This window comes from Capra hircus, chromosome 10 (genome assembly GCF_001704415.2).
Source record: "Capra hircus breed San Clemente chromosome 10, ASM170441v1, whole genome shotgun sequence".
NCBI classification, from domain to species: domain Eukaryota; kingdom Metazoa; phylum Chordata; class Mammalia; order Artiodactyla; family Bovidae; genus Capra; species Capra hircus.
In genome coordinates this window covers 96,324,882-96,346,073 of record NC_030817.1, presented here as the reverse complement: position 1 = coordinate 96,346,073, position 21,192 = coordinate 96,324,882, and the positions used below count along the sequence as shown (strand labels likewise).

Below are 21,192 nucleotides of genomic sequence, written 5' to 3'. Positions count from 1 at the left end.
TAGAACTCGGGCCAAGTCAAACATTCATGACGTGTGTTGATAAATCCACTCAGACACGGTGTGGAAGCCTATGCTTTGTACCTGGTATGAAGGAGTGACTTGGAGCTCGCGAGCGATGGAGATGGCTGTCAGCATCCTCGTCTCCCCTGGCTTGTTGCTCTCAATGCTGCTGCACGGTGAATAATTCTTATAAACGGATTGTATCTGTTTCTTCCTGAAAGGTCACCCTGAAAAGAAAGCTGCCATGGAAGCAAAGAGAAAATGGAACATGCCTAAGAAAGTACTGGTCCTAGCCAGAAAGTTGAAATTTGGGATGAGTTTATCAGTGGAATGTTGTGTTTGGCTATGACTCAGTTCTGGAAAGCTAAGGAATCCACCATATACTCTACAGGGAACCAGACTGTACTCTTGGAATAGCACCCAGACTCTACAAAAAGGACTCCCTAAATAAGAGAAAAAATTTAGCAAAGTTGAAAATGTGGTTCATGCGTGGCATGAGGATCAATCTAAGACAGGCATAACTGAGGTTGGAAATGAGAAACGGAATATTTTCTGCTGTATCAATAGAGAAGGATGTCATAGTCGTCAGCAGTTGCAGCCTTCCAGTGTGAGCTGGTGAGCCCTGAGGGGACTCACTCACAGTGTGAGCTGGTGAGCCCTGAGGGAACTCCAGTGTGAGCTGGTGAGCCCTGAGGGGACTCCAGTGTGAGCTGGTGAGCCCTGAGGGAACTCACAGTGTGAGCTGGTGAGCCCTGAGGGAACTCCAGTGTGAGCTGGTGAGCCCTGAGGGAACTCCAGTGTGAGCTGGTGAGCCCTGAGGGAGCTCACAGTGTGAGCTGGTGAGCCCTGAGGGAACTCACAGTGTGAGCTGGTGAGCCCTGAGGGAGCTCACAGTGTGAGCTGGTGAGCCCTGAGGGAACTCCAGTGTGAGCTGGTGAGCCCTGAGGGAACTCACAGTGTGAGCTGGTGAGCCCTGAGGGGACTCCAGTGTGAGCTGGTGAGCCCTGAGGGAGCTCACAGTGTGAGCTGGTGAGCCCTGAGGGGACTCCAGTGTGAGCTGGTGAGCCCTGAGGGAGCTCACAGTGTGAGCTGGTGAGCCCTGAGGGGACTCACTCACAGTGTGAGCTGGTGAGCCCTGAGGGAGCTCACAGTGTGAGCTGGTGAGCCCTGAGGGAACTCCAGTGTGAGCTGGTGAGCCCTGAGGGAGCTCACAGTGTGAGCTGGTGAGCCCTGAGGGGACTCACTCACAGTGTGAGCTGGTGAGCCCTGAGGGAGCTCACAGTGTGAGCTGGTGAGCCCTGAGGGAACTCCAGTGTGAGCTGGTGAGCCCTGAGGGAACTCACAGTGTGAGCTGGTGAGCCCTGAGGGAGCTCACTCACAGTGTGAGCTGGTGAGCCCTGAGGGAACTCCAGTGTGAGCTGGTGAGCCCTGAGGGAGCTCACAGTGTGAGCTGGTGAGCCCTGAGGGAACTCACAGTGTGAGCTGGTGAGCCCTGAGGGAGCTCACAGTGTGAGCTGGTGAGCCCTAAGTGTGAGCTGGTGAGCCCTGAGGGAACTCACAGTGTGAGCTGGTGAGCCCTGAGGGAGCTCACAGTGTGAGCTGGTGAGCCCTGAGGGAACTCCAGTGTGAGCTGGTGAGCCCTGAGGGAACTCACAGTGTGAGCTGGTGAGCCCTGAGGGAGCTCACTCACAGTGTGAGCTGGTGAGCCCTGAGGGAACTCCAGTGTGAGCTGGTGAGCCCTGAGGGAACTCACAGTGTGAGCTGGTGAGCCCTGAGGGAACTCACAGTGTGAGCTGGTGAGCCCTGAGGGAGCTCACTCACAGTGTGAGCTGGTGAGCCCTGAGGGAACTCCAGTGTGAGCTGGTGAGCCCTGAGGGAGCTCACAGTGTGAGCTGGTGAGCCCTGAGGGAGCTCACAGTGTGAGCTGGTGAGCCCTGAGGGAACTCCAGTGTGAGCTGGTGAGCCCTGAGGGAACTCACAGTGTGAGCTGGTGAGCCCTGAGGGAGCTCACAGTGTGAGCTGGTGAGCCCTGAGGGAACTCCAGTGTGAGCTGGTGAGCCCTGAGGGAACTCACAGTGTGAGCTGGTGAGCCCTGAGGGAGCTCACAGTGTGAGCTGGTGAGCCCTGAGGGAACTCACAGTGTGAGCTGGTGAGCCCTGAGGGGACTCACAGTGTGAGCTGGTGAGCCCTGAGGGAACTCAGGAGGGAAGAGAATAGCTGTCATCCAGGAGCCGTTAGATGACAGCCACCCCCTAGGGTGAGCCCCAGGGAAGCTCAGGACTCACTCCTCCCCTTGCCTCCTCAGAGCAGTTCTCTCTGGTTTCTTGAGATGCTATCTCCCGGGCTTGAAGCCCTAAAAATTTCTGCCATAACTCTCAGCTTTTAGGTTGCTATATTTTTTCACTCGACAGTTATGGCAGCCACGAAGGGACGGGAACCCTCAGCTACCTGGGACCGATACCCTGTGTTTTTCACACCTTGAGCTTCCTTGGGGCTGCTCACCATGGGGAGTGGCTACAGTCTGACAGCTGCTAGTGGCCAGGCGCTCTTTACCTTGCTGTCTTCTCTCGGGGCTCCTCGGCTCGTGCGGGAGGGCTGCAATCATTGACAACTGTAACATCTTCGTTTCCTGATACAGCAGGAAATATTCTGTTTCTCAGAAATAACATTTTGGGTAGAATTTATCACACATGTGCACGTGTAAAGATATTTTTCCTTTAGAGGGTGAGGTCTGCTGGGTCTAAGCAAGACCACAGGGACACACTGGTGGGCTAGGTGTGATTTGGAAGGAACTCTTTTTTCAACGTGTTCCGCACATATTTGTGATCCTCACTGCCCTGGCCCTCCCCGACAGCTTGAAGTCATCATTTGCCTCCACTGTGGCTTAGAGTGGTCATTTGTGGGAGGAGCCTTGTGAACTGGAAATTTATATACACACTTTATTACTGCCTTCCCTCCCAAAAGGCTGCAGTTAATATGCGCGTATTATCCTGAACATGGTGACTGTTGCCTCCGCTCAGCAGTGTGGGCTCTGGTTTCGATGTCCTCCTGACCTTGCCTTGGAGGTGAGGGCTTGAGACGGGGCAGGTACCGGGAGTGTAGGGGCAGGACTGAGGCCTTGGGGTGGGAGGAGGCTGGAAGAAAGGAGAGCATCCAGGCAGGAGGCTTCTAAAACAGGCCGTTGCATTTTGTGAAAGGGAAGCATTCCGAAGACCTCATGTCATGCAAAAGTCACAAAACGCAAGACAAACTTTCCAGCAGAAATAAAAGCAAAGACAAGTGAGCATTTGGTTGGGGGACAGCAATCTGCAGATATTATGCTGCTTTGGGTTTCTTCACGTTGTCTCTTGTATTTTGTAGAGAGCTCTTTCTCAAACTAACTGCATTCACAATCAGGACGATTCCCTCCTTGCTAACTCTCATTCTAGAGTTAGGTGTTTCAGACGTGTTTTTAAGCACTGACACCAGCAATGCCATTTAAAAGTGCTCAGATGGTGTTGTTGAAGGAGTACCATGATTTCAAAATAAAATGACAATGGATGGTAAAACAACATCGAATTAGTCACCCAAATAACACAAACAAGTTCAAGCACCCAAACAATACAGTCACACTGAACTAACAAAGCATGGCAGAGCTTTCTTTCCATCTGCTACTGACATGGAAGTGTCATATGCAGAGGCTATAATTTGCTTACTTCAGAAACTGTAGAAGTCATGAGACTTTTGATGAACTTTTTAAAATTAAGGAAATTAACCTTATTTCAAAATTTGAAAATAAGATGGGACTCTTCATGTTTTGGGAGCTTCCCGTGTGGCACAGCGGTAAAGAATCCACCTACCAGTGCAGGAGATGCGGGTTCAGTCCCTGGGTCAGGAAGATCTCCTGGAGTGGGAAATGGCAACCCACTCCAGTCTTCTTGCCTGGGAAATCCCATGGACAGAGGAGCCTCGTGGGCTATAGCTCATGAGGTTGCAAAGAGTTGGACATGACTGAGCACACTTGCGTTCGTGTTTTTTATTAACAAGTCATTTTAAATTTGCATGATTCACATTTGTTTCATATGTTCTATACTGCGTAACCCCTACTAACTGCACAACTCTGTTTTGAATCGCTGGAAATATGTCCTGAAAAGGGAAGCTAGCATCCAAAGGGCCCTTTTACTCTAATATAGAATCCATGTTTTCTGTGGGGGTAGATACCACTCCCCAGGATTTTTTTTTTTTTTAATTTATTTTCTATGCATTTTTGGCTGTGCTGGGTCTCTGTTGCTTTGCAGGCTTTGCTCTAGCTGCTGCTAGCGGGGGCTGCTCTCTCGCTGTGGTGTGCGGGCTTCTCATCGCTGTGGCCTCTCTCGTTACGGAGCACGGCCTATAGTGTGGCTCCCAGGCTCCAGAGCACAGGCTTGGTAGCTGTGGCGCACAGGCTTAGTTGCTCAACAGCCTGTGGGCTCTCCCTGAATCAGGGATCAAACCTGCATTGGCAGGCTGACCCTTTACCATTGAGCCACCAGGGAAGACCCCCACCCCCACCCCCCGCAACCAGGATTATTTTTGAATTATAGAAGTTTTACACATTATTGCAAAAGATTGAAACAACACACTCTCTGGAGAGTCACTGTTCCCAACTGAATGAGTAGCCTCCAGGGCTTTTCTCCTCGCATGGACACATGTAAACATTTTGTCATGCAACTTCTTCTGAAAAGATAACCTTTGGCTCCAGAGCATCAGGAAATCGGAGCAAGCAGGCTGCCACTTTCAAACATCACTGTACATGTTGCTTTTCCTAATCACTGCTTAATTGTTTCTGTCTAGATACGCATCTGGGCCCGGAAAGATGCCATCGCAGAGGGAAACGCAGACTTTGCTTTGAACATCACAGGTCCCATCTTCTCTTTTCTGGAGGATTTATTTAATATCAGTTACCCTCTTCCAAAAACAGGTGAGGTATCTTCCCTAACAATGGGTTTGATTTCCTATTATGGGTGCTCTAGGTTGAGATCAAAAGATACCTAGATGGGCCTCCAAGGACCCGTTGGCATTTTGCTGTTTTTGCTGTTTTGGAGTCAGCCCTGCTGGCTTCCCCTCATTGTGTCCTACACGTTCCTAAACACGCAGAGGTCTGTCTGCTCCTTCTCTGCATGGTGCCGCGTGACTAGCTGGTGCTCAGAGGGCTCCCGGCTTCAGATTCCTCCTGGGTGCTCACTGGCGGCTTACCTCCTCCAGACCTTGCCTTCTCCCTGGCTTTCTGTCCTTTCATCTCATATAGCAAGCATGCAATGCAATGTTCTGGATCCTCTAACCACTTGCGCGAATTACTCCAGTTCCCTTTAGGAAGGTTTTGTTGTTTTTTGCAACATATGTTCTTTAGCTGTGAGTCATTGGATTAGAACTTGGGGGTCCCATCAGTGAATTTTTATTGTATAAAATTGGAATCATGTGCGAACAGAATACGATCCTCGAAGGAATATGTAAACATTTTATTTCTCGTAGATTTGTATGGAATGCCCTTAAAATTATGTGAGCCGCTCAGCCCAGAAAGTTGTTCCATGTTTTTTCTCTCTCGCTTGAGGGTATCATGTCAGTGTGTTTTGTTCCTCTGAAAGGTTATTTAGTCGAAGTCTTGGGGGAAAGTATGCTTGGCCTTTACTGGCAGACAGTGGAAGAAGGTGGGGAGTAAAAATTAGGGCGCTCCAGGCTCCCGAATGCTGCGTAGCCAGGGCCTCTGCCGCTCAAGCCTGGCTGAGGAGGGACGGGGAGTGAAGGAACGGGGGCCAGCTGTGGCCTGCTTGTGGATCCCAGAGGTTATACCTGTCACTTAGAGAGTTGGAGGCAGGGACTTCCCTGCAGGCCAGTGGTTAAGGCTCTGAGTTTCTGCTGCAGGGGGCACAGGTTCGATCCCTGGCCAGGGAACTAAGATCCTCGATCCCACATGCCACGCAGCACGGCCAAAAAAAAAAAAAAAAACTAGAAAAAGAAGGAAAGAAAGAAAGTGGGCAGCAACAGGAATCTGAGCATGCAGACCAAGTTTCTGGCACTTCTGTGGCCGGAAGATCTCAAAATGACCCTTGTCTAGGCAAGAAAATTTCTCTTTATCTTTATTTAGATAAGGAGGAGTCCAGAGTTATTCTTGATATCCTCGTCTGTCAAAACATCTCCTCCATCCAGTTAGTCGCCTCCTTATTATCTCCACCTCCACCCACTTCTTGCCCATCCCTCTCATTCTCCCTAGTTCATATCACCAAAGTCTCGACCACAACTGACCTTGCTTAGTTTGACCACCGTCCCTCTTGTCTCCTCCAGTTCATCTTCCACACTGAGGCCTGAGGGATCTTTCCAAAGCAAAATCTGATCGTGTTATTGCCCTGTTTAAAACTCTCCTGTGGCTTCCCAATGCCCTGGGGATAAAGTCCAAAGTTCACACCCTATCTTTAACAGCGCATCTCTTGCCAACCTCTAGGGGCTTTTGACAGTTTCTCAGAGTAGAAGGGCGTCTCTAAGCAGCATCTCTGTCCTCTTCTACACTTTCATCTTTTTCTCCTCTTGGTCAGGCTCTTGCATATTCAGTTTGCACATCCTGCCATTCCTTTTACCCAACTTGTTGATTCTTATATTTCTCAATGCAGTGCCTCCTCCTCCAGGAAGTCTTCCCTGACTCTCTCTCTCCCAAGCTTCCACAGCATCCTTTGCATCCCTGTATTCAAGTTCTTGAGCTGCTAGATCCTAATCATCTCTGGATTAGGTCAAGGGCAAGTTGAGGATCAGGGTCTGGACTGTCCTTTATTAAGTACCTTCTGAGCCTGTGATGCTGCTTTTCTCAGTTTTTGTTTAGTTGCTAAGTCATGCCTGACGCTTTTGCAACCCCAGGCTCCTCTGTCCGTGGGATTCTCTAGGCAAGAATGCTGGAGTGGGTTGCCATTTCTTTCTCCAAGGGATCTTTCCAACCCAGGGATCAAACCCACGTTTCCTGCATTGGCAGATAGATTCTTTACCACTGAGCCACAAGGGAAGGCCCTCTCTCAAACTAGTAAACAGTAAACATTTTTTTTTTTTTTTAGTGGGAGGAAAATATGTTCAATGAGTTCCGTAATTCCATGTAAATTCTGTCTAGATTACCAGCTCCTGGAAGTCAAGGTTATGTTGGCACTTTTTTTTTTTTTTTTCTGTATCTTTCATAGCATCTGAGCCAGTGTTTCTCTATGAGCACGTGTAGGTGGTACTTAGTCAAAACTGCCTTTTGATGGATAGATGATTACAATAGAGTTTTTCTGTTACTGGATCTTTAAGAGAAAGATGAACTAATGTCTCCTAATTACTTTGACTTTTGGTTGAGTCATTTAAAAACAAAACAAAAAAACTATTATAGCCGCTGGTGGAGTTGGCTGTTTAGGTTGTTATAAGCTTTAAAAGAAAAAGTGACATCATGATGCTTTTAGGAGTAAGTATGGGCAATGGCACCCCACTCCAGTACTCTTGCCTGGAAAATCCCATGGATGGAGGAGCCTGGTAGGCTGCAGTCCATGGCGTCGCGAAGAGTCGGACACGACTGAGCGACTTCACTTCACTCACATGGGTGTTTAAGATTTGCAGACTTTTAAAATAGCAACTTCCCTTTTAAGTTTTTATTTTTCTTAACTTATAACCATAGCAGGCTAATGATATATATGGTACATCTCAGCAAAGTTTGAATTTTTGAAGCAATAAAACTCAAGTACTCTATAAATCATAAAGCGGTGACATGATTACCATAATTAGTGAGAATCTACTGAGTAAATGAGAACCACCTACTACTTTTCTAGGTGCTCTCTGAGTGCAGAAGCAGTAGATGGCAGAGGCTCTGTTCAGGTAGCTGAGTTTGGCAGATAGCTGCTGCTGCTAAGTCGCTTCAGTCGTGTCCAGCTCTGTGCAACCCCTTAGACAGCAGCCCACCAGGCTCCTCCATCCCTGGGATTCTCCAGGCAAGAACACTAGAGTGGGTTGCCAAAGTTTCCTTCTCCAGTGCATGAAAGGGAAAAGTGAAAGCGAAGTTGCTCAGTCGTGTCCGACTCTTTGCGACCCCATGGACTGCAGCCTACCAGGCTCCTCTGTCCATGGGATTTTCCAGGCAAGAGTACTGGAGTGGGGTGCCATCGCCTTCTCCATTGGCAGATAGCATGTACATGTTAAAAACAGAAGCAAACAAATTGTGAAGGAGGAGATAGCACTGACTCATAACGTCAGCATGAAGTCTCAGCAGAAAGAGGACTGTGTGGCAGAAACCAACACAGTATGGTAAAGCAATTGTCCTTCAATTACAAATAAATAAATTTTAAAGAAACAGTGAAGCAAAAAATAAAGGACAATAAGTGGTCATGGGAGTACCCCCAATATATAAAGAACACCTACAGATAAATAAGAAAAATACAATAGGAAAAAAAACAAGTAAAAGATATATGAATAGATGTTATACAAAAAAGGAAACACATGTGGCTAACAAAGTTATGAAGAAATATTTAAGCTTTTTAAGCAGTCTGAGAAATGAGTACGCAAGGTCACAGTGACAACCTACTCAGTTGTCAAAGAGTAGGCATTCTCACAAATACAAGTGTTAGAAAGTGACACTGTTGAAAGGAATATCAGTTGTTACAACTTAGAAAGCTGTTTGTTGTCTTATAATGTTGATCATCAGAATACCTTAGAACCCAGAAATTCCATTCCTAGATATATCTTCAAGAGGAATTTGAGCACATACATGCCAGAAGACATGTGCAAGCATGTTTGAAGCTACACTTTTCATACTCATGCCAAACTGAAAGCAACCAAAGTGGTCACTGATAGAATGGGTATGGGTCATTCACACAACGAAAAACTATCCAGTAGAATGGGAAACTCAGGCTGAGGCAACTAAGTATGTCGAAAGATAATGGAGCATTACCTGTTGAGGCTATGCAATGACCTGAATGTTTCTTACTATACACTGTCAGCTTCAACTAAGTGTAAAGTCAACTAAGTTACTGAGCGTAGCATAGCTAAAGCATTCATGAGGCAGACGTAGCATGGACTATAGCAATGACATTTCTTTCACTAGCAAAGGAAAATTTTGAAACTTGCATCATTCTAGTTTTAGAAGTGACAAATGATCACACTGTAAAAAATTTGGAAAGATAAGGAAAGCACAAAAAGGAGAAGCAAAATCTCTTGGGATGCTGCCATGCAGAGATGACCGTGGGTAACGTTTTGATGTCTAGTTTCCCCGGTATCTGTCTTTGTCTCAATTTCCATCTTTCTCTGTATTTGCTTCTTTGTTTTTAACAAAAATGACACCATGGAATTGATACTATTCATTGATTAAAAAAAAAAGAACAATATAAAGCAATATGATCCAGGTAACTGTTCTTTTTTATTGTCATTTTAACGCGTAGGCTGCCTACGTATCAATTTGACAAAATAATTTTTTTAATCTTCAGTGGTTGAAAATTGGGACTGATTTTTCTTTCTTGAGGGGGAGGGGGCTGCTTTTAAAACACGGAAGAAAACATAAGGAAGTGTTTACAAATATCCATGCTATTTGCCTTAGTAGAAATTGCAAAATTTGAAAGGCTAGGAACATTTTTAAAAGTTACGAAGCATTTTGCTGGTCTGCTCCAGAAAAACTACTAGTTCACACCCTCACCAATAGGCTATGTGTCAGTTTTCCCATACCTAATTATAAATTCTAGCCAATACTAATTATTATATTTGAAAATGTATTTCATGCATTTGAAAGTTATATCATTGTTTTAATTTTTGTTTTTGATACTAATGAAGCTGAAAATTTTAAATAAGATTTTTGGGTGTTTGAATTATTTCTTTATTGAATTGTTCACATTTTTCCTTTTTGATTCATCAAAGTTCTTTAAGTATTGAAAAAATATTATCTAGTTGTGATATAGGCTGCAGATACTTACTCCAGTCTGTGTTTTGCCTTTCAAATTTGTTTGTGGTGTTTTTGGTGCACTAAAACATTTAATTTTAAAGACACTTAATTTTTTTAGAACAGTTTACGAAAAAAGTGTGCCCAGAGTGTGAAGAATCCTCATATATCTCCTCTCCCTCCCCTTGCCCCCACTCTAGTTTCTCCTCTTGTTAACATCGTACATTGGTGTGGATTTTTAAAAACTATAGTTGATGAATCAGTACTGATATATTTTTGTAACTAAAGTCCATAGGTGAGTCGGCAGTAAAGAATTCTCTTTCAGTGCAGGAGACACAGGAGACATGGGATTGTTTGATCCCTGGGTCGGGAAGATTCCCTGGAGGAGGGTGGCAACCCACTCCAATGTTCTTACCTGAAGAATCCTGGTGGGCTACAGTCCAGTGGGTCGCAAAGTTGGACCCGACTGATTTGACCGAGTACATAGTAATGACATATGTCTACCGTCACAGCATCAGACGATAGTTTCACTGTCTTAAAAATCCCGTGCTCTACCTGCTCATCCCCTCGTTTCCCACAGTCCCCGACAGCCACTGATCTTTGTACTGTCTATATAATTTTGCCTTTTCCATAATGTTAGGTACTAATGGAATCATACCATGTGTAACTTTTTCTTATTGGCTTCTTTCACTTAGTGGGATTCCCTGATAGCTCAGCTGGTAAAGAATCCACCTGCAATGCAGGAGACCTGGATTAGATTCCTGGGTTGGGAAGATCTCCTGGAGAAGGGATAGGCTACCCGCTCCAGTATTCTTGGGCTTCCCTGGTGGCTTACTTGGTAAAGAATCTGTCTGCAATGCAGGAGACCTGAATTGACCCCTGGGTTGGGAAGTTCGCCTGAAAGAGGGCGTGGCAACTCACTCCAGTGTTCTTGCCTCGAGAATCCCCATGGACTATGAGGTCGCAAAGAGTCGGAGACCACTGAGCGACTTTCACTTTTCTTTCACTTAGTAACATTCACTTAAGTTTTATCCATGTCCTTTCATAACTTAATAGCTCATTTCTTTCTAGCACTAAATAGTACTCTGTTGTATGGCTGTACTACAGTTTATTTATCCATTCACCTATTAAAAGACATCTTGATTGCTTCCAAGCTTTGGCAGTTATGATTAAAGCTGCTATAGGCATTCACGTGCATGTTGCTGACTTCAGTTGTGAACTCATTTGGGTAAACCCTTAGGAGCTCAGTTGCTAGACTGTATCGCCAACCTATGTTCAGCTTTATAAGATGTCTTCTAAAGTGGCTGTGCCATTTTGCATTCTCACCAGCAATGAATGAGTGTTTTTATTGTTCCACATCTTCTCCAAAATTGATGTTTTGTTTTGAACTGCTGTATCATGGTATCTCGTTGTTTTCATTTGCAATTTCCTAATGACATATGGTGTTGAGCATATCTTCATCTGTTCGTTTGCCATTTGTGTGTCTCTTTAGTGAAGTGTCTCTTTAGTGAAGTGTCTCTTTAGTGAAGTGTCTCTTTAGATCTTTTGCTAATTCTGTAAAGTTGTTCTCTTAATTTTGAGTTTCAAGTGTTCTTTGTATATTTTGGATATAGGTCCTTAATCAAAAGTATTTAATTTTCATATAGTCAAAACAATTTGTTTTCTGAGCCTGTCTTCTCTATGTCTTTAATGCCTTTCTCCTGCCCCTAAAGTTATAGATATTCACTTGCATTTTCTTTCAGTAATTTTATGATTTCATTTTGAGATGTTGTATCTGGAACTCTCAAATCTTTGGAAAGAGATGATTCATTTTCCCCTCCATTTAAATCCACTTAGATATAATTGCTTTGCCTACTTTTGACAACCGTGCAATGGAAAACTGGGGACTATTGATATTTGACGAGTCATTATTGTTGCTGCAACCAAATGATAAACTAACAGAAAAAAAGATCGTGATCTCCTTTACTGTCTCCCACGAAATCGGACATCAGGCATGTGGTAAAATGTTCTTTCTTATTTCACACGAAAATAGTCTCCAGCTTCTGTACCGAAAGCAGCAAAAACTCCTCAAACTCTACCGTACAGCAAATTTCAAAAAATAACTTGAAAAGTGGTCCAGTGAGTGAAAACAAGGAAGGATCCATGTAATCAGACCCTGGGTGGATTTGAACTTTCGGTGATAGATCATAGTGATGAGAAATCTCAGAACATTAGCAGGTCGTGTATTCAAAGAGTAATTGTGTGCCACAAAGTTCGCTTCAGGAAAAGTGAACCAAGCAGACCTATGATTATCTGCTTTTCATTCCATCTTAAAATAGAGATATTCAAAAGAGTCACCAGAAGATATTCCATTTCATCAGTAGATTGTCACAAACTTTTTTTTTTTGGCGAGAAGTTACAAGTTAAAGGATTATAGTCACTTTGCTAGCATCACTGAGGTGGCAACCATCTAAACTGTGAAATTATCTTCTTGTTATATGGACCCCTAAGAAGTTTTGGAGAGGAATGATTTACTGTGATTAAATTACACCCTGTTACACAGTCAACACATACTTTCACAAGTCTTGATCATCACCCAAAGTGTCATTTTTTATTATAGCCTAAGTGACACATTGTTTTGGAAAATAGGGTGCTAACTATTAGCACATCACAGCTATTATAAGAATTTGGTTAAAAACCAGGGTGTGGATTTGTTGGTTTTGGAAATTATTGTGTTTTTCTTTCCTGATTCTATTCATCATCATGTGACACTTTCCTTCTGTTAAGCTCAAATAGAAAATAATTATAACTGGACCACTTTGCAGAAACGAATACTTGAGTGATTCTTACATGGTGCAGATCAAATTATGTCCTTAAAACATAATCGACTGCTTACAGCAAAATTCTGATGTAGTCTGTTTAGAGTATGAGATGCTGTCATTAGTAGGTGTTAAGTGAACATTCAGGCCTTCTCCTTTAACTTAACTTTGGAGTAAAGTGGACAATTTAAGAAATGCTATTCTAGCTTACTTTATGTCTGAGCATCACAGTTTTAAAGCAAAAATTGCTTCCAGGCTTTGGATGTGAAATTTTACAGGAAAAAATAAATGATTTCATGTTATTAATAAAACAACAACATGACTTTGGAGTTCTGTTTTCAAGTTTTATCACTGATAGCAAATTACATTTAATTTTGTCTTTGACCTTACATTTATTTAACATGTAATTACAACAAATATTACTTAAATTGAAGTTAAGATTGTTCTTTTTATCCCCAACTCCAAAAGTGGTTTGGAAACTTGGTTACCATGAATTGGTGGAATAATATCTGGCTCAATGAAGGTTTTGCATCTTATTTTGAATTTGGGATAATTAACCACTTCAATCCTAAATTCCCAAGGGTAAGTATGTCTGTTAAATTAATTTATAATTTTTCTTCTAATTATAATAGTAGTTAATTTTCATTGTTGAAAGTGTGTAAAATACAGAAAAATATAGAGATAATAAATTGTCTGTAATATCAGAGATGATCAATGTTGTCTTTTTGATTTGTTTTCTTTTGTCAGGCTTTTATGATTGTAAATATTCCTAGAAGTGAAAATTACACAGAAATGTGTAATGCCCTTTCTACTTCATACTATATCAAGAGCTTTTCCACAGGTCATTAGATCATCCTTGAAAATAAGATTTTTAAGGGTTGCCTGGTATTATCATATAACTTTATAAGATGTGTGTATATGTGTATATATATATATATATATAATATTTTCCCTACTGTTAGATTTTAGGTTATTTTCATTTATTTCTACCTAGACTGACTTTTAAAGCACTTGCAATCAGTAATCTACAACTTTAATAATAAGTAATATGCTATGTTATATTACCCATAATGTAGCTGAGATTGCATATGATACTCATAGCTGACATTGTATCTATTATAGCTGATAATCTTTTGCTATGTTGAGTAAATAGTAACATGAAAAATTAATCTATGTGTTTGCAAATCTGAATTGAAAGTTATATTTCCAATATTTTATTTAGAGTAGTTAGGTAATGCTTTCAGAATGGCATGATAAAGCTAAATTGATTTAAGTGTTTAAATGTTTAGATTTAATATGATCTTTTGACACAGACCTCATTTCTTCACAGCAAGTCAGGGTTTCTTCCTTCCTCTCTGTTCCTGCCTCCTGCCATCCCTCTGATGCTCAGAGCTGCTCTTTCTGCTGCTTTTCACTAATCTTTTTCTCTCCCCTCCCAAGTGTTTCCAAGGCTCTACTTCTAGCTTCTTTTCTCCTCTCCATACCCTTGCTCATTAGAGTGTGTTGACGTTTGACATGCTGATTTCCACTGGTCAGATATTCACAGGCTGAATTTATTCACTTTGAAGGAGAATCTAAGATTGTTCTTTCTATTATTATGAAAGTGAAAGTCCCTCATTCGTGTTCAACTCTTTGCGACCCCATGGACTATGTAGCCTGCCAGGCTTCTCTGTCCATGGAATTCTCCAGTCAAGAATACTGGAGTGGGTTGCCATTTCCTTCTCCAGGGGATCTTCCCAACCCAGGCATCGAACCAGGGTCTCCCTCATTGCAGGCAGATTCTTTACTGTCTGAGCCATCAGGGAAGCCCATTAATATATTGGTTGTAAATTTTTCCCTCTTTTATGAAAGGAAGAAGATAGTAAGTAGATGATATTTATCTTTTGTTTATTAAAAAGTTGGCAGAAAAAAAAAATTGACAGACCTCTCTTGGCCACACAGAAACTTAAAAAAAAAAACTTTTTTTACCTGTTTGTGAAATTGTAGCTTCTGAGGAGCACTGATGTAGCAGTCTTTTACTGCCCCAGTTCCATGCCACTTAGCAAGTTCAGTTCAGTCGCTCAGTCGTGTCTGATTCTTTGTGACCCCATGAACGACAGCACGCCAGGCCTCCCTGTCCATCACCAACTCCCAGAGTCCACTAAAACCCATGTCCATTGAGTTGGTGATGCCATCCAACCATCTGTTCTTCTGTCGTCCCCTTCTCCTCCTGCCCTCAATCTTTCCCAGCATCAGGGTCTTTTCCAAATGACTCAGCTCTTTGCATCAGGTGGCCAAAGTACTGGAGTTTAAGCTTCAACATCAGTCCTTCCAATGAACACCCAGAACTGATCTGCTTTAGGATGGACTGGTTGGATCTCCTTGCCGTCCAAGGGACTCTCAAGAGTCTTCTCCAACACCACAGTTCAAAAGCATCAATTCTTCAGCACTCAGATTTCTTTATAGTCCAATTCTCACATCCATACATGACCACTGGAAAAACCATAGCCTTGTCTAGACAGACCTTTGTTGACAAAGCAATGTCTCTGCTTTTTAATATGCTGTCTAGGTTGGTCATAACTTTCCTTCCAAGGAGTAAGCATCTTTTAATTTGATGGCTGCAATCATATCTGCAATGATTTTGGAGCCCCAAAAAATAAAGTCTGACACTGTTTCCCCATCTATTTGCCATGAAGTGATGGGACCGTATGCCATGATCTTCGTTTTCTGAATGTTGAGCTTTAAGCCAACTTTTTCACTCTCCTGTTTCACTTTCATCAAGAGGCTCTTTAGTTCTTCTTCACTTTCTGCCATAAGGGTGGTGTCATCTGCATATCTGAGGTTATTGATGTTTCTCCCAGCAATCTTGATTCCAGCTTGTGCTTCTTCCAGCCCAGTGTTTCTCATGATGTACTCTGCATGTAAGTTAAATAAGCAAGGTGACAATATACAGCCTTGACAGACTCCTTTTCCTATTTGGACCCAGTCTGTTGTTCCATGTCCAGTTCTAACTGTTGCTTCCTGACCTGCATACAGGTTTCTCAAGAGGCAGGTCAGATGGTCTGGTATTCCGTCTCTTTAAGAATTTTCCTCCTGCCCTTTGTGAACATCCTATAAAATGCCCACCATCACACAGTCCAGCCACTCTACAGTACCTCTGCTCTTCCTCCCCTGGGCTAGACGTCATTATATAGATCTGCAGAATGAAGTACTGAAAGGTTAATTGACTTGCCCAAGGTCATTTGCCTGGTTGAGGCGAAACTGTGACTACATTCCAGTGATCTGGGTCTAGGCTGAAGATGAGGATAATGATGATAATAAATGTTAATAGATAATCAAAAATATTATTTAATACCATTCACTGAGCACTTGAGACTTAACTGCCTGGTAGTGTGATTCTTATATATCATCTTAATCAATGTTCAAAATAATCCTATGAGTATAGTTATTATTTTTTCTACCTTCTATTGAGGAAACTGAGGGTATAAGTACTAGGTAAGTTGTTCAAGATCTCACAGTCGTTCAAGGTCAGAGATGAGATTCAGTCCCAGGTTTCTCTAGCTGCAAAGTCCGTGCCTTTAACCCTGGGGAGAAAACACCTGGTAGTGTGCTCGTTCTCAGGGGGCTTACGGTGTGTGTGAGCGTGTTCATTGCGACGCTTCTCATTTATGTGAACTATATGCGTATATAGTAACTCTTAGTCCTTCCATATATGCTACACCTACAACATTGTTCATCTCTCTCTTTTACAAAGCAGCATCTACACGTGGTTAGTGTTCTCTGTAACTATTTTTGAAAGCATTTGGTTGTACCCCAAATCACCCCTGTGCTGAGAGTCAATATGGAAAGACATTCCAGTCCTTGAAACAATTAGATTCACCCTTATGTCCTTTATAGACTGTACTAAAAATATCAATCAGTTCAGTTCAGTTCAGTTGCTCAGTCGTGTCTGACTCTTTGCGACCCCATGAATCGCAGCACGCCAGGCCTCCCTGTCCATCACCATCTCCCGGAGTTCACTCAGATTCATGTCCATCGAGTCAGTGATGCCATCCAGCCATCTCATCCTCTGTCACCCCCTTCTCCTCCTGCCCCCAATCCCTCCCAGCATCAAAGTCTTTGCCAATGAGTCAACTTTTAATGCAACAAAAATGGCTAAGATATTATCATTTCTGGGAAACATCGATGAAAACATGTCACCAATGTTTTTGAAGCTAAAATGGTAAGATTATGGTCTCATACCATTTATTTATATTTTTTTATCATTGGTTCGTAATCACTGTTTTCTGAGTGTACATTTCTCAATCACTTGTAGAGCTGAGTGAACCATAACCCTTGCTAGAAGAGTATCTGATCTTGGAGCTTGAAAAAATTGCCATGAGCTTTGTTTTTGAAAAGTTTAAGGCTTTGTTTCAATGGTCTTTCAGAAATCAGAACTTTAGCTTCCTTTGAATCAGTCGTTAGATTGAAATTAATTAAAGAGCATCACAGAAACATATGCAGAAACAGATTTCCATTTTTTCTAATTCTGGTCTATTTTCAGCTGAAAGTTATTAACATACAAGATGAATGGGTCATGGTCAAATATTCAGAACATTCCAGTTGGTTTCTTGATCCCTGAAGCTCCAGCTTTAACATTGCTACTCCCTGACTTTCCTGTATCCCTCTTCTGACTGGTCTAAGGAAGCAGCAGATCTCATGAAGGGAAAGGGCACATAGCGGCCTTGCAACCAGTCAGGTCTCGCTATGTTTTTATGATCACTGTAAGCTGAGGCAAGTAGTCGAACACGTGTGAGCATTCATTCCTCACCTGTAAGATAAAGTTTCATGCAGTCATTCAATAGATTGAGTATTTAGTGGGCACTATTGTGACAGCCATCATTTACTAAGCATTCATTATGTGCTTAGAGTGTATTAGGTACAATATCTGATTCGCCCTTCTGAAGCACTAATGATGATGATATAATTACAGTAGTGGTTAACCCTTATTAAGCATATTCTACTTGCCAGTCGCAGTGCTAAAAATTCTATGTAAATTAATTTAGACCTGATAATAATCCAGTGAGGACAGTGTTCATCCCATTTTCAGAGGTGAAACTGAATTTCTGAGTGATGAAATTAGTTGCCTTTTGTGAGTCAAACAAACCCTAAGAGGCTGCACTAGTATTCAGACCCAGGTAGCTCAACTCCAGACCCTGTGCTTTCAACTTCAGTGATAGTCCATACAAATTTCATGATAAATACTGTTACATTTCTTAGGATAATCACAGATTTGATAGAAATAGGTTTGTTTTCTGGGATCTCACAGCTCGCATGAAGAAAGAAATGGAAAGTGTACGGATTCACTTTATCCAATCATAATATGCAGTAGCTAGATAGTGTTTTTTAAAAAGCTGATATTGCTTTTTACGTATAGTTTCCCTTCCACAAGACCAGAACAGACTGGGACGAGCATCACCTTATGGAAGGCCCAGAGTAGAAAAACCGAGGAATGTTGAGTAAGAGGTGTTCGCCTCATTCATCACAGTTATCTTGTGTGATTGGGAAGAAACCAAGAAGATTATATAAACGTTATGCTAGGCGGGCGCAAGAGAGACAGACAATCCATTCTGAAAGAAAACTATGGAAAAGGTTATGTGTACAAAGGTATTCATTAATACTTTGTCTATAACAGAAAAAAAAAAAAAACTGGAAACAACTTAAACGCCTACCCAGTAGGGCAATGACTAAGTCAGTTATAGTCCATCAACCTGAAGGGGTATTATGCAGCTGTGCATTTGTTTATTTTAGTGTTTTGCTTTTGCAAAAGTTGTATCTTCCCTGTGAGAATCATGATTAAGTCTGGGGTTATTTCTTTCCGATTTGTATTTGTTTCATTTATAATACAGCAGCCATTATTAGGAATAGTTATGAAGATAAGATAGCAAAACTTCTAAATGAATGTGATAGTAAGTGAATGAACAAGACGAAAACTTTTTACAACTGTAAGAATGAATAAATGGGGGAAAAGATTAGAAAGAGCTGGATTAACAGCATTCTAATGGGAGTTATTGCAGGATGTGTACTTACGGGTGTTTTTTTTTTTATTTTTGCTATTTTCTTCATTGGGTTTAAATGAACACAGGGGTTGACAGTGCACACTCTCAAGAGGTCTTACGTGTTAAATTAATAAAACCTATACTTAATGAGTAAGGTGGGACTTTATGCAGATGTCTCCTGTAAATCTTTGCTACGCAAAGTGTGGTTCTTGAGCTATATACCAACATCAGCATCACCTGTTCATTGAGTAGAAATACAGACCCCAGACTTCCTGGTGGTCCAGTGGTTAAGTGTCCACGCTTCCACTGGAGCGGGCATGAGTTTCCGTCCCTGGTCGGGGGAACTTTTAAGATCCTGCATGTCTCAAGGTGTTGCCAAAAAAAAAGCCCAACCCCAGCACAGACCAACTGAATTAGACTACAATTTGACAAGATCCCCAGGGGATCCTTATGGACAGTAAAGTTTGACCTGCATTTCTCTAAATGACAGGCTTTCTCATTTTGAGAAAAGCTCAGTTTGATGATAACGTAACCAAAGTATTCATAAATCTAAACATAATATGCTAACTAGAGAGGATTGGTTGAAACATTGGCAGATGGCAGTGGGGCAGAGTTTGAAGGCTTATCTGACACTGTCGAGGGGTGAGGGAGTCAACCTGTGACCACAGAGAGAATGCCCTGCGAGCTGAGACTTCCCGTGGTTTCCAGGTGCTCGCCAGGGTATGCCTCTGCCACCCCTGTGGTGTCTCCACTGCCCTTTCTTTGGCTCTGTCTTTGCACACACCTCTTAATTCTTTGGTCTTCCTTCTAGCTTTCCTTCTGAAAGAAATGGCCCTTCTCATGTGTCTAAGAGAGATCGAATCTTTCGGAGAGTTCTAGACCTCACTGAAATATAAATAACTGCCAGTTTCTCTGGTGGCTCAGAGGGTAAAGAATCTGCCTACAGTGCAGGAAACTGGGGTTTGATCCCTGGATAGCAAAGATCCCCTGGAGAAGGGGATGGCTGCTCACTCCAGTATTCTTGCCTGGAGAATTCCATGGACAGAGGAGCCTGGCGGGCTGAAGTTCCATGGGGTTGCAAAGAGTCAGACATGACAGAACAACTAACACTTTTACAGTAAAAAAGTTCCTAATGCATGAGCTATAAATTACAGCATCCAGTTTGTAGATTTATTTTGATTTATTTCTAATAACTGATATTACTACATCATCATCACTGTGAATTTGTAAATTTGGCATTGCTTTTGGTTTATAAATGTCCATATAAGAGACTGATACATTTTAAGGGATTACTAATAAAGTTACCAATAAAACTCTAGAGGATTAAAACCACCTAGAAATGCTGTTCCTGGAGGACCTGTCTGGATGGTCAGGGACCTCCTTACATAAGGAATGTGTTGGGTTGGCCAAGAAGTTTGTTCCATCTTATGGAAAAGTCAAACAAACTTCTTGGCCAATCCAATAGATGGCTGTCTTGGAAACCACATTAACTTTTGTAATTGATTTTTCAAATTGAAATAAAAAAGGAAAACAAATGGGAAGGAGAGTATCATAGAGTTTTGTTATTCAAGGACTCCTGACTTATTTGGCACATTGTAGCCCAAAGTGAAAGTGAAGTCGCTCAGTCGTGTCCCACTCTTTGCGACCCCATGGACTGTAGCCTACCAGGCTTCTCCATCCATGAGATTTTCCAAGCAGGAGGACTGGAGTGCATTGCCATTTAAGGGCTGCTTCTCAATTATTGATTTCTTCCCCTCTTCAATGATAGTTTCTGAAAATATTTTAGGAACATTGAACTTCCTGTTTCTGTGATGCCTCAGAAGTTAGTGTGTCTCAATGTTTTCCTTTTAGAATGAGATCTTCTTTTTTAACATTTTACATGGTGCACTCAGAGAAGATCACGCCCTGGTGTCTAGAGCTGTCTCCGTGAATGTGGAAAGTTTCACAGAAACCAATGAAATAAATGAGCTCTTTGACTTATTTACTTACAACAAGGTAAAGCAGTTTCATATTTATATTCATGCTGCACTCTTGCAGAAGGCTACATAAGATGGGTTCTTTGGGTTCTAGACTAATGTGCTACTACACAATTTTGGCACAAAGACCTTAGATGGATTTCAGAAAATGTGGTTAAATCAGTTCTTATCTAGTAAATGTTAATCTATAACAGGTGCTCAATGCCAGCTACCTTTTTTAATATTGACAGACAGCTGGACACTTTTAAGGTGAACTCCTCTGCCTGGTGGAAATTTGTTCCTGTTTCCCTGAAAGAAAAGCACACACCATAAAAGCTGTGTTATTCAGGAGCCTGACTGAGGACTCTAGCCCAGGAGACCGCCTCTCAGAGTATTCCGAGAAACTGTTGCAAAGAGATAAGGGAGGCGCCAGGATATAGCGGAAGGTTTGGTTTTGTATTGTTCCTGGGAAAAACATCCAGTCAGGTATAAAAAGAGGACTGCTAGTCCCAAGGAACATCCCAAGTGAATAC

The 21,192-nt window shown here is 42.3% G+C and overlaps 1 protein-coding gene across 1 annotated transcript in view; it reads left to right on the top strand.

Moving 5' to 3' along the window:
• Positions 1 to 21,192, top strand: part of LVRN (laeverin) — a 71,161-nt gene that overhangs the window by 24,741 nt on the left and 25,228 nt on the right. The window contains exons 4-7 of the mRNA XM_018053720.1: positions 4,813 to 4,939; positions 11,726 to 11,880; positions 13,156 to 13,269; positions 20,556 to 20,699. Coding sequence (XP_017909209.1) covers positions 4,813 to 4,939; positions 11,726 to 11,880; positions 13,156 to 13,269; positions 20,556 to 20,699 — 540 coding nt within the window. The remainder of the gene's footprint in view (positions 1 to 4,812; positions 4,940 to 11,725; positions 11,881 to 13,155; positions 13,270 to 20,555; positions 20,700 to 21,192) is intronic.